The sequence below is a fragment of the Haematobia irritans genome, chromosome 1 (assembly GCF_050003625.1).
Source record: "Haematobia irritans isolate KBUSLIRL chromosome 1, ASM5000362v1, whole genome shotgun sequence".
Classification (NCBI taxonomy): Eukaryota; Metazoa; Arthropoda; class Insecta; order Diptera; family Muscidae; genus Haematobia; species Haematobia irritans.
The window spans coordinates 276,243,178-276,257,606 of NC_134397.1; the positions used below are offsets into that span (position 1 = coordinate 276,243,178).

General features: G+C 32.8%; 1 protein-coding gene across 1 annotated transcript; it reads left to right on the forward strand.

The window, feature by feature from the left end:
- The first annotated feature begins 398 nt into the window (after positions 1-398).
- Positions 399-8,330, forward strand: mIF2 (mitochondrial translation initiation factor 2). The gene is made up of 10 exons (XM_075295144.1): positions 399-593; positions 768-819; positions 889-985; positions 1,047-1,170; positions 3,103-3,624; positions 3,687-3,736; positions 3,799-4,013; positions 6,640-6,844; positions 6,906-7,563; positions 8,067-8,330. Exons 2-10 carry the CDS (start codon positions 797-799, stop codon positions 8,237-8,239), a joined length of 2,067 nt encoding a protein of 688 aa, XP_075151259.1. The 5' UTR covers positions 399-593; positions 768-796; the 3' UTR covers positions 8,240-8,330.
- Positions 8,331-14,429: the final 6,099 nt, after the last annotated feature.

Sequence of the window (14,429 nt, forward strand, 5' to 3'; positions counted from 1 at the left end):
ACTACTACTAGTTTTAACCGCTGCAACTTCTCTATTATTTTCTTCTAGATTGTTTGGGTAAACAAGATTTGTTTTAGGTTGATCGATTGTGGGTGGAAAGTTCAAAACAATTATTAATAATTTTTGCGATTTAAATCAATATTTTTGAATAATTGTCGGATAAATTTGAGACAAGATGAGTTGACATATTCGGCGGCGGTGTCGACTGGCAAACAATGGTTGGCGGCGACTAAAATCAGCGCCTCGGCTTAGCGGCTTCATTCTCTGCTCTGGCAGTATACAATAAATTCCCACTAAAAATCTGAACGATAAATCTATGTATGTGTACTCCACACTCCACTACGTTGGTAATCGGTTACCATTTAACGACATCTCTATTTGCATGCTGACAACAGTATCAGCTGATTGATAAAGACAAAACCGGCCCAACTATATAATATAGGATTTTTTAGTTGCAGTTGGAAATATATATTAAAAACTAACCAGATTGTCTGGCCAAAATAGTTTTGTTTAATATTCATGCAATACGCTGCCATAAACATTCATTAAGCTTCATATACTTCGGCATCAGCAGGTTGCTAAACTCCTTATTTGTAAGTATTTCTGGAGGAGATGAATGGTGATGATTAAGTTAAAATGCCTTATGAGCTTTACTCAAATCCTTTTTCCTCAAAGCTTTCTGGAGATACACTGTTCCAGTTGCATAATAAATAAAACAAAAAGTTTTCTCAAATAACGTTTTTCCCATTTTTTAAAAATTAATCTAGATCTCATGCCTTCGACAATTGCATAAGCCATGTTATTTTCATCAGCATTTCGGTAAGTTATTTCCTAACAAATTAAAAAAAAAAGATTTTCATTCAACTTTATTCCATTTATTTTTCGAAGAACTTCCACCCGCCTCTCAAATCTTACGCTTGCTACCACGAGATACTTGACTACGACAGACATACGATGGAAACGACGAAAAACTGCAGAGGAGAAAGTAAGTACATTGGAACTATTCAATATTAAGATAAGCTATGTTACTATTTTTTTTAAATTAGAAATCTTCCAAGATTATTGAATATTCTCCGAAGAAGAAAAATGTGGTCGATCTTCAGGGAACAGTTGATATTTGGCGACACATGACGGTTAAACAATTATCCACTTCGATGGATAGGCCACTGGGTAAGTAGTTATCATTCATAGGAACTAGCTTATTTGGGTCTCTCAAAAATAAAAACAAAGTTATAAAGCGGAATTCCAATGTAGTAAAATTACAGCAGTTATAGAAAGAATATAACAGAATTGTATTTGATCGACCAAAAATGTGGGTTTCCAATCCATTTATAATTTTATTATTTGGACTTCGACATAAATCGTTACTACAGTTTTTACTTTATTGATTCTTACTGTAGCCCTTTGTTTAAATAGTTACTATTTCCTACGGGAAATAGGACAACCTCAGAATCGGCAAAGGACTAGTCCCTGTTGTGTATGTACCAAACACAGTTCTGATCAAAACGTATAGAAGGGACCGGTAATTTTAGCATGGGTCTGTCATTCAAGGGATACATTTAGGCTAGGTTAGGTTAGTTGGCAGCCCGATGTATCAGGCTCACTTAGACTATTCAGTCCATTGTGGTACCACGTTTAAACTAAGAGTACCTATTGCATATGGACACTTCTAGTTTTAACCACTGAACCTTCTCTATTATTTTCTTTTGTTGAACCAACCAGATTGTTCCAAAAACATTAAAAGACTGCTTAAGTTAACGTTTTCCAGGTCCGGCAGTAATCTAAAGCTATATGCCCCTAAAATTCGCTTACGCCTTACACAAAATGCAGGACACTCACACAAGAGTTGTTTAATTGATTCCTTTTCCTCCGCATCATGACAGCTCATACAGTAGTCATTATACATTTACACTTTAGGATGCGATAATTAGTACAGTAGTATTACGACAATTTAGTACGCCAAACTCATAGACAGGTCCTCAAGAATCGGTATGGGAAATCTCATTATTCAGTTATTTCAAATGTCATTTATAGAGTTGTATCCTGTTGTATTATTATTGTAGAATTAAGAAAATTATTTTGAGTAGTTTTTGAAATGTTGTTTTAAGTAACTGTATAAGGCCTTTGTAAGGCTTAGTTACATATGAAAATAAAATTAAATTAATTTACCTTATAAGAAAGGAATTTCAGATACACTTTTATTAGGACTGAAGACTAATCCATTTTATGCATACGAAACGCATAAAATGTTGAAAAATTGATTATTCTGATAATAGTATCTCAGTAAATGTGTAGATCCAATAATTTTCCGTAGGGTTAATTCAAGTAGATTCCTATAGATGAGCATTCAATATCTTACTACAAATAAAAATAAACCAAATGTTTTATAAAAAAAATAAGTTCTATTCCATTATAGTTGCTGGCCTTTTTGGTCAGTTAGTTTACTACAAATAAAAATAAACCAAATGTTTTATAAAAAAATAAGTTCTATTCCATTATAATTGCTGGCCTTTTTGGTCAGTTAGTTTTTGTATGAATTAATAAAGACATCACAAAGCTTCATTATTCAGTTGCATATTTTAAAGTGTTCAGTTCTATGATAGTAGTATAAGGTTTCGCTGCAATAATTTTACTTATTATTAATTGGTCTTAAAATATTTTTCATGATGTCCAGTTTTATTTTAATTAATAAGAAGGCGTAAAACAAATTGTAAGTGGAGCTTATTATACACGTCATAGAACAATGTAAAAAAAATGTGCAGTTTTGTCTCTAGCATTTTCAACAAAACACTTCTGATGAAGTTGGAAAGAACCAACGATTTGTTGATTAAAATATGAAATAAATCAGTTTTATTTAATTCATCCAAAAACTAACTGACCAAAAAGCCTAGTTTGAACAACAATAATAGAATAAAATTGAAACGTACGGTCATAAATTCTTATTAAACTTAGTTCTTTTCGAATTCATAAAATAAAGCTTTGATATCGTTTTCACAGAAAATCATAACAATTCAAGAAACATTCGACTTTTTAAATTAACATATTTAAGTTTTTTCCTTTTTTTACATTCATTAAAACTTGTAATTAAAATTTCTCTTACAGAGGATGTTCAAGAAGCTATGCTATTTGTAAAAGATGCAGATAATATTGAACCAAATGCCCAATTGCATGATATTAAAATCACCCAAGAAATTGCTAAAAAACTTGGTACTCGTATTCGTATTGTAGCAGCTCCCACAATTGCTGAAGCCGAAGTTGAAAGCAAAGATAAAGATGTATTCCCAAGACCTCCTGCATCACCAGATCAATTGAAACCACGTCCGCCAGTTGTAACTGTTATGGGTCATGTAGATCATGGCAAAACAACGCTCTTGGATTCTTTGAGAGGCGCTGATGTAGCATCTGGTGAGGCTGGTGGTATTACACAACATATAGGTGCCTTTACAGTGAGTTTAGAGAATGGAGATAAAGTCACATTTTTGGATACACCTGGTCATGCAGCATTTAGTTCGATGAGAGCTAGAGGGGCTGTTGCAACTGATATTATTGTATTGGTAGTTGCCGCAGAGGATGGTGTTATGGCCCAAACAAAAGAAGTCATTGCCTTAGCCAAAGAATCCAAAGGTTACTCTTCACATAAAATATAAAATAATATTTTGTAATAATTACGAAAATACTTTTTCCAGTTCCTATTATTGTTGCCATAAATAAGATAGACAAACCTGAAGCAAATATTGTAAGTAGAAGGGCCTTTAAAAAATGTGATAGCAGTTTAAAGGGGGTTTTCAATGATTTTAGGAGAAAACAAAACAACAGTTGTCTCAAATGGGTTTAGCTTTGGAAGACTTTGGAGGTGATATCCAAGTTATACCTATATCAGCTTTAAAAGGTACAAATCTGGATTTACTAGCGGAAGCTGTAAGTACGCAGGCTACATTGATGGGCTTAAAAGGCGACTATTCTGGTTTAATGGAAGGTGTTGTGGTTGAATCGAAAACAGATCCAAGAAGAGGGTATGTAATATTTTGGATATATATTGTATTACATGATGCCTCAGTTTTGGTAACAGATGAATAAGAGAACGTAGATCTATATAAATCTCTTTAGACATATAATTTCCGAAGACAAGGATAATTGGGATAGATACCGATTGATTGTCGGTCACCGTTATATTATCAGGTGTTTTTTACTCTCGCAAATGTCTTATAAACCATTGCAATGTCAAAGTGCTAGGCCTTTGTATACATACCGATTTTCGCTTCGAATCATGAATCTTAATTGTGAATGGCTATTGGTGCTATTTTGGAATTATTATTTTTTTAATGAACATTTCATATTTTTATTTATTTATTTAGTTCATTCCTAATACAGCAAGACTAATATCTTACTAACGTACACACAAAAAAAAAAAAATTCTGATTCAATCACGAAATTAATTGATCCAATTAATTTTTTAATTGAAATGTCTTCAATCACAGAATTGATAGTATCAATTAAAAAATTAATTGACAGTCAATTAAAAAATTAATTGATCCAATTAAAAAATTAATTGATACTATTAATTTGTGTGATTGATTTTTATTTCAATTAAAAAATTTGTTGATTCAATTAAATTTTTAATTGAATATTTTTTAAAACTCAATTAAGATGTTAATTGGAAAAATTTTCGTGAATTTTTTTTCTGTGTAGTACTAGGATAATGTGCGTTATGTGCATTAATAGTTAGTACATTTAACTTATTCAATACTATACATTTTCATTTTATACATTTCTGCCTCGCCTTGAGAAGAGAAGATTATGCTTTCATAAAGGTAGCTCGGTTCTTTTGTGTATATTATTTTATGGGTATATTATTTCAGGTCAATTTATTTCAAATCTTCACGTTTTATAAAAACTGAGGATACCTTGTCTATAGTAGCTACCGTGGTGTAATTGTTAGCATGCCCGCCTTGCATACATAAGGTCGTGGGTTCGATTTCTGCTTCGACCGAACACCAAAAAGTTTTTCAGCGGTGGATTATCCCACCTCAGTAATGCTGGTGACATTTCTTATGGTTTCAAACCTTCTCTAAGTGGTTTCACTGCAATGTGAAACGCCGTTCGGACTCGGCTATAAAAAGGAGGTCCCTTGTCATTGAGCTTAACATGGAATCGGGCAGCACTCAGTGATAAGAGAGAATTTCACCAATGTGGTATCACAACGGATTGAATAGTCTAGGTGAGCCTGATACATCGGGCTGCCACCTAACCTAACCTTGTCTATAGTAGACTTACACAAAAATTCGTAAACCTAACGGTTCCTGCCACTAGTTTTATGATTTTTTTTTAAATTTATGAAAATGAATTATCACCCCAAGATCCAAATTGGGAAACTATTTCATTACGACAAATTGTAGAGTTATTTCATTATGAAATTAGAAATGAAATAGATCCTCAAAATATGAAATAATTCCCAAAAATCTTTTTGTTTTGTTCTGTATAGAGAAAATTGGGGATATATTTTATTGAAGCCCTTGTAGATATTTAAAAATTAGACAAGTCCATTTTGCCGTACTTCAGCCGAAGATTCTTTACAAATACATTACTACCTATGTTGGAAGTTGAAACTGTTATGAACTAAATGTAGAAATAATGTATTTAATTCGTAATTTTGTTAATATTGTTTTTACGAAATGAGTCCCAAAAATATTGGAGGATATATTTCATTTTGCGGTTTATGGGGGGATTTATTTCATAATGATACACATTTATAATCTTATAAATTATCATGAGTATAACGATCATGTCTTTCGCATACAATCGTTCTCAAGGGAGATCCGAATAATTGTTTGGGGGACAAAAGCAAGACTGTATAACGTTTCCCTATTACAGAAGAAATAACCAATCTTGGCTATGTAGATTATTGATTCTGGGTCGAAAGGTAGTAAGAGACGTCGAACCCCGACAAATTATATAGCCCGAAAGAATCTCCCTAAAGTCTAAAGAAATTAATGAACTACATAATCACCATAGCACCATAGATTTATGAGAAATCTCATAGTCTCATACCTAGCGAACATACTTGAATTCACATTATTTTACAACACTGTTGCCGTGCAATATTTAGAACACATGGGTCCTGTCTGATTCCATTCATAGTTTTATATAAAGGCAATTTCGTTCATATCATTAATATGTGGGGATAGATATGTATTTTATGAGGATAATTGTAAAAATCATTAAAAGGGAAGGAACACCACATGTATTCTATAGCCGATTCAAAACGGGAGAATCAACGAGTGAAAAAAAATTAAATATGGAGCGCTATTTATCTAAACTAGCTACTTTTTAACTATTCTCTATCTTCCCTTTTAACGATTGTAACAATAAAAATAAATAAAATTAAATAATCACATGGAAAAAGGAAAGAGTTGGCCAAAAGTTTTCCTTCTTTTGATACTAGAGGGTGCAACAAATTGATTCAACACTAATGACTACTAGCCAAAATAAATTCATCGAGTCAATATTAAAAATTGTTCAAAATATTATGAAATATCAATTAATCCGGGTTTTATTTTTAATTTGTTTTAATTTATTTTTAATTTAATTTATTTTAATATATGTATCAATAATACCATTTATTTTTATTGCCATTTCAAGAAAGCTTTCAACTGCAATCGTAAAAAGAGGCACATTACGCAAGGGTTCCGTACTAGTAAGTGGATTATCTCATGCCAAAGTTAGAGGTCTCTTCGATCATAATGGTAAACCCATGGATAAAGCTGAACCAGGAACTCCTGTAGAAATACTTGGCTGGAGAGAATTACCCCTGGCGGGAGATTTAATATTAGAAGTTGAATCGGAGGTAATGATTAATATGCAAATAAACGAAATAAATTCACATTTTGATTGTAATTTCTCGGTAGAAAAAAGCAAACTCTGTTCTCAGATATCGTCAACAGGAGGCACAAAGAGAGAAAGCCGAACAAAGCCTAGATGAAATTCGTAAAAAGGAAGAAGAACATTTAGCAAAATATCGGGCTGAAAGAGATGCAAGGCGTCTAGCTGGTAGATTTCGTTTACGCCATGGTCCTAGGACAAAGGAGACCACAGAAGATGATGGCATCCCTCGCGTAAGCGTAATTGTTAAAGGCGATGTTCATGGCTCTGTAGAAGCTATTCTCGACGTTTTGGAGACTTACAATGGTCACGATAAATGCCGACTTGATGTTGTCCACTACGGTGTTGGAAATGTGACTGAATCGGATGTAGAATTAGCCAAATCATTCAATGCCATTATCTACGCTTTTTCAATAGACCCACCCACCAAAGTAGCAAGTGATGTTTCCATACGTATGTGTAATATTATATACCGTCTAATAGATGATCTAAAAGAGGAAATCAGCAATAAACTGCCACCCATGGAAGTAGAAGAGGTATTAGGAGAAGCAAATGTGTTGCAACAATTTTTCATTACTGAAGGTCGTAAAGAAGTACCGGTAGCTGGTAGTCGCTGTACCAAAGGAGTTCTTAAGAAATCCCAGAAATTTCGTTTAGTAAGAAATGGAGAAGTTATATATGATGGTAAGTCAGACAAAGAAAACAAAACTAAAATGAGAGTAACGGAAATTTATTTATGCCACAAATTTTTTTTGGACTTCAAAATATCTGTTTACGTCTAAATTTACGTAAATATTCAAGATCAATGTGAAATGCCATATGAAAACTAATGCGAAAGTTGCCTTTATAAATCGAAATAAGGGACCAAAAAAAATATATGTATTAATCATCGACAATCGCTGTATTGTTTTTCAAAATATTCCCCATTAAGGTCTATACACTTTTGAATGCGTTTGAACCAATTGTCCAAGTACTTTTGCCGCTCTGATTGAGGTATTTCCAAAACAGGTTCTCCAGGTGTCGAAAAACGTAGAACACTCATTACGCAATATTTTGCTCAGTGTACCATATTTCAGTTCAAATGTCCACTTGGGCAAATGTGGTAGACACACTCTGATTTTCTTTTTACTATCAATTAAAAATTCTACACATTTTTTTAAATATATTTAAATTTATATTTCTTCCAGGTGAACTTGAATCTATGCGCCATTTAAAGAACGAAGTGGACTCCATTAAAAAAGATGTCGAATGTGGTTTGCGTTTTAAAGATACAAAAGTTGTACCCCAAGCTGGGGATGTTATTGTTTGTTACTCAACACGAACTGAACCACAAAAAACCGATTGGGATCCAGGGTTTTAATTTGTTGCAAATGTTAAGGGACTCAATGAAATCCAAAAATAGTGTTCTGCTGAACGTTTAATTAAAGAAAATAAAAAGAAAGTGAAACACATTCTCTCACAGCCGCTTTAAATGAAACAAAAGCTAATTCATACAAGCAAAGCTAAATATTACTGATATGAAAACCACCAAATAACTTCCGTTTGCAGGAGATATCATTTCGCCAAGATTGATAAAAACCTATGTGAGAACACTTGCATTAAATGGACAATAGCACGTGGTAAAAAAATTGGATAATATTAGGAATTTCATATTTTTGGGATATAACTTCCTTATATATTTAAAAATGCTAATGAAGTATGAATGAAGTAAGTATGAGACTCATATTCGTTTAGCACTATTTGATTTTTTTTTCGAAAAAATAAACAAACCATGTGAAAAACTTTCGGAAGAACAAAGTAAATAGGACAAACTGGCTGCCTTACTTTGGGATTTGGTTATGCAAAATTACATAAAAAGATTTGCGTTTCACTGTCTGCTTTATGAAATAAACATGCGATCATCTCGAAAAATTAAATTTTTCTTTGAATACGGAAATACCACATCCTATTGGCCTTTACAAAAACATAAGAGTCCTTTTAAAAGAACGTCATGAAGTTTGGCTTTACTGAAAATGTTCTTTTTGGATCCAAATGTGGTGCAAAATTGGCTCAGAAGCAAAGAAATCATTTTTAAACCATTTTCTGCATTGATGTCGCATTATTGATGCTAGTGTTTTAGATTTCATTTTTCAAAAGTAAGGAAAATCTTACAAAAATATTTTTTTCTTCACTTTTTCGAGTTTTATCAATATTAGCAAATATTTTATTGCAAATTCCACGACTGCGAGAAATAGGTCGGTACACTTTTCCAATTTTTTTTTTTTGAAATTTCCATTATTTTATTTGTCCTTGATGTAGAAGCCGCTGGCCGATGAGTAGGACCCATCGGGTCATCTTTGGGATTATTTTTCTGCTACAAATTTAAGGCAAAACGATTCCGACCATGAATTAACCCTAGATTCTCGGGGTAAGCTTCACCCAGTTGGCCTGTCGCAAACTGTGACTTTTGCGACATACGTTTACGACGGTATAATACGTATGTCGCAAAAGTCGTAAACCTAATGTAAAAAACCACCTAAGCCTTAGTTGCATCAGCGAATGACTAGCTACAATTTTGAAAAATTTTAATTAGTATGGAAATTGGCTCTAATAAGCCAAAACGTGATTTTATAAAATTCTCTCTAAACAAAAAATCACTTTTGCAAGACTCAAGTAGTCTTCCTTCCTTCCAGTTTCTGCAGAAATTTTGGAAAGAAAGAATGAGCGAATACCGACCTTCAGCTTAATTTCGGCTTGGAGTCTCCAATTGAAATAAATCTATTCTCAAGTTTTTTTTTTTAAACTCGTTAATAACTTTATGAACATTCCTGAGAATTTAAATTTCTTCGCATATATCATCATCTTGGATATCATTCGCTGCCTAGCTGAATGGACTGAAGTATTTTGAGTTTGCGACGTTTGCTACTTTTCTTATATTTACGACGCTTATGTGACGTTTACAACTTTGCGACAGTCGCAAACCTAAAATAGCTTGATACGGACCATCTCTGGCAGTCATTTGCCGGCAGCACATGGGTGCGGACAAAGAAACCTTGTTAACAATTGGGCGGTCAGTGGTAAACTGTGCAATCCCAGTGTAGACACCTCACACTAGTGATACGCAGTGGAATATCATACAAACCTTCCAGAAAGCTGCCCTTAGAACTGCGACAGGATGTCTCCGCAGCACACCCCTCGATCACCTTTATGTGGAAACAAAGATCCTCACTGTGCGCAGACACAACTATATGTTGTCAAAGCAGTATCTCCTGGGTTGTTATCGCAGTAATCAGCCAAACCACTATCTTATGGATAAACAATCACTCCTCCCAGGAATACATCTAGAGCGCGAGATGCAGCGCTAAAAAAGAGAGCCTCTAGATCAGGCAGCATACCATGCAGGTCTGAACAGGACTCGTGAGGATAGTGTAGCTGAAGCGGTGAGAAGCTACAAGGTTAATCATGTTCTCGGTGTCCGGCCCATAGCACCAGATGAAAGATACCTCACACGGCAGACTTGGGTAGTTTTACCAGTCAGAGACCTCATACCAAAAACAAAGGTTCCAAAAAAACTATGCAACGGTTCCAAAAAAAAAAAAAACTCATACCAAAAAACGGTTCCAAAAAAACCTCATACCAACCTGATGTGTTGGAACTGAGAGCTATATGCTTACCACATACAGCTTAAGTTTACAGTTATATGTAGCTTTATTGTTCTCTGTTAACATTACTTGAAACTGCACACAACTGTTGTAAAATTATTAGGTACTCACTCACTGTAAGAAAATTAACACACATCACTAAGAGAGAAGTGAGACCTATACCAGGTTGTATTACATATCATTTGTTGGTGTAATTCATTGTGTACTCCCCCTCTCACTGTAATTATCATCCCTTTCAACTTAATAGCCATCATATGGAACTTCTGAACGATGACACTATTGATTAGATTGCAATAGGGTGATATTCAATGCAATTTATTTCACCACTACCACCCTACACTGAAAAAAAATATTTAGGTGATATTAAAGATTACGCAACCTAAATTTTAGGATGCGAAATTTACAAAATATTAAGGACAAAGGACCTTTAAAATAATGAAATTTTAATCAAAATAAAGTTTATAATCTCTGCTTCAAAATTGTTTTTCATTAAATTTAGGACACGAATTTTCTAAATTTGCGTTCCTCCATTATTATCATCGTTGCTTATTATATTTCATGTTAGCCTGATACCGAAACAGGCAATTGACGTCCAAATGCATTATATCTAATTATACAATTATTTTTCAAGCTTTATGGACAGAAATAATTGTATAATTAGATATAATGCATTTGGACGTCAATTGCCTGTTTCGGTATCAGGCTAACATGAAATATAAAAAGCAACGATGAGCCCGTCGTAAAACTAGGAAAAACACGACTAATGTACGCGTTAGAATTGTTGTTGTATCCTGGAAACCAGTTTCTGTTAATTGTCACATGTTGTAGTTGACTGTAGAAACAATAAGCATTGTTCGACTGTTCACCACTTAGGTGAATTCTAAAAAATTAGCTTTCTAAAAATAAATTTCGTGTTGTTGCATTACCATGTAACAAAACGAAATAAAAATAAGATTAAGGGACTTGTAAGTTATATGAAAAGATGATGTACAGTGGGAGAAAAGATGATTCAATTTGTAAGAGGAAATTTCCCAAATGTTTTCTCCATAAGGAGTTAGCATAAAGGGCCCAAAATTGAGTTATCTCTCCCAGCCAGATCTATACTAAAGGCTGTGGAAAGGTTCATTCGCCCGAACCGAAACATGTACAGTCCAGCCGTGTATAGATTTGTATCTGGCGTTTTCTTTTCAATGGCTCTATTAACCATGTTCCTTAATCTATATCTGTCCATAAAGCTCGACAAATAATTGTATAATTAGATATAATGCATTTGGACGTCAATTGCCTGTTTCGGTATCAGGCTAACATGAAATATAATTATTTTTAAATCAACTGAAATACTGAAACTTTAGATTTAACATAAAAGCTCTTCAATTAGAGGCTAAGACTTATTTTGAGGATTTAGCGTCTTTGGTTCAATGTTTTTTTTTTTTTTTGGAATTAATAATACATTTTTTACTTTGAAGTATCCGTTATAATTTGGTTTTTAAACTGGCATTTGTTTTTACGTGAGTACCTTTATTAATAAACCGCGAAAAGAGAATGAAAATGTTATAAATGAGATCTGTATCCTAATTTTAATTTTATTGGTCCTAGATTTAAAGCCAGACAGGTTGCTAAAAATTTTCTTTATTTTAAAGAAGCCGCATCTTTGGCTCGGAATCAATACGAAAATCCTTAAGGGAAGAGGTCAAAATCTTTGGATCCAAGTAAACTTTTTTTTTGAGTAGTAGTAGTAGATCAGGCAAGTGCAGCCGCCTCAATTCCGCCTCATCAGTGATTGTTTCTTGATCTGGATACTAGCTGAAGTACCAAAGCGCATAACATACAAATTGATAAATTCACAATTAACTGCTACAACAACAACAGTAAAGTTCAGGAAATTAAGTTTATTGCGAAAGTTCAAAAGAACTTCTTGTGAAGTGAAAAGTATATCCATATCTAGAAAAGCATATTTGTATGTACATTAAAAACAATGACTTAGGAATAACTACCAAATTTGTTTGTTGGGTACCTATTTATTTATACTTTACTTTAATGAGGCCTATACACTCAAAAAAGGGACCCCACCAGGAAGGAAAATCTATTAAACGCGGATATCACAAAAATTAATAAATATTTTTCGAAAAATTCACTAAAATTTATTAGACATAACTGTCTTTCACTTGGTAATGAAGTTTTTGTGGATTTAGGGAAGAAATTGGATAAAACTGTTCGTTTTTTTCGGCGTACATAAATTAAAAATAAAATTTGCGAAATAAGTTTAATGTATATAAGTCCGATATAACATAAGATCCGGTCTAAATCTTTCTTCCGGATACATATGTTCTTACTTCCCCATCAATGTTTCCATTATCTATGTTTTGTTAAAGAAAATATTAAATATTTCCGAATTTATGAATGAATTAAAATACAATTTCTGTTTCAACGACATTGTCGTCGTTTATGATGATTTTGTTTTCGTGTGATTCAATAAAATGACCCATTTTCTTGCAATTCTGATAAAATTTTTCTTTCCTTTCAATGATTTTGTATACTCCGGCTGTTGTTGTTTTTGTTTTCCATATACAATTACATTTGAAGTCATAGTGTCCAAGTGTAGGTATTGTATAAGCAAACGACCATCCATCCATCCATACATCCATTCATTCATTCGACAACGATTGTTCGAAATGAAGAAAAAACCAAGCAACTGAATTCTGTTGCAGTTACTAATAAATGGGACCTTATCAGTTCTTAGTTCCGCTCACAGTGATCTCGTTTTTCCTTGTATTGCTCTGGTATGGGTGTTTTCGTTATCCTAAACAGTCCAACTAACATGTGGGTGAAGGGTGACTGCCATCAGCGAATAATTCTAATATATGAAGATTCCAATAACAATTTTAACAAAATAAAACAAATATCACAAATATGTATGTGTTAAATTCTCGTATGAAGAATGTTGAAGAAATACGTTTTATTTTAATTTTCAATGAATAGTTTTGATTTTGATTTAATGTTGATGTTGTCGTGTTTTTGTTGTTGTGGGATTATTATATAAAGCATAACTCGTAGTACGACAGCAACAACAACAATTTGATTTGTTCACCGGAAACAAGTTTTTGTTTTGTTTTACAATTTGAGGACTTTTATTTGGTCGATAAGAGCTATTTATGTTTTGTACAAAACGATTTAAAATTTAGTTAATTATTTAGTACTTAGGATATTTTTGCATTCTTTAAAAATTTTTGCAAATATAAAACCTAAGTTTTTGTCTGCTGAAAAACAGCAATCAGTGTTTGCTATTAACAGCAGTTTTTTTTTTCGATGAGCGTAAGCTCTAAAAATTTAAAATTAGGATATATTAGGATACATTTATCGAATTCTCGTTCTTTTTTTTTTTTTGGATATATCAACAAAGGCATTTATAAACAAATACATGACACTTTAAAAGTCCAAATGATAACATATACTTCAAAGCAAATAATGTTTTCTTAAATAAAAAAATAACTAATTTATGTAGTATTGTATATTAGGTCAATATTTTTTTCAGTGTACAATAATCTATAATATCTAAAAAACACTACATAGGCCGTTTCGTACAACTGATTTTGTTTGTCTAATTTTGTTTGGTCATCTAAATTAAAAAATGCATTCATGTTATTTCATTCATGGTTTTGGATGTCATTTTCATTATAGATGGTTGCATTGGATGCCTCTCATTAATGAATGATTCAAAATATGAATCCAGCCATTATTGGGAATATCATCATTACCTTCCTGTCTTCCGTCTAGTATGGATTACAAAATAAATGAACAGAAAGCCAGGAATAGAAATATTACAGTGGGTAAAAAGTCGTATAAAAATGTTTATTTTACAAAATAAAATGTTAAACTTTAATTTTTTTGAAACTTTTAATATAAAAAAAA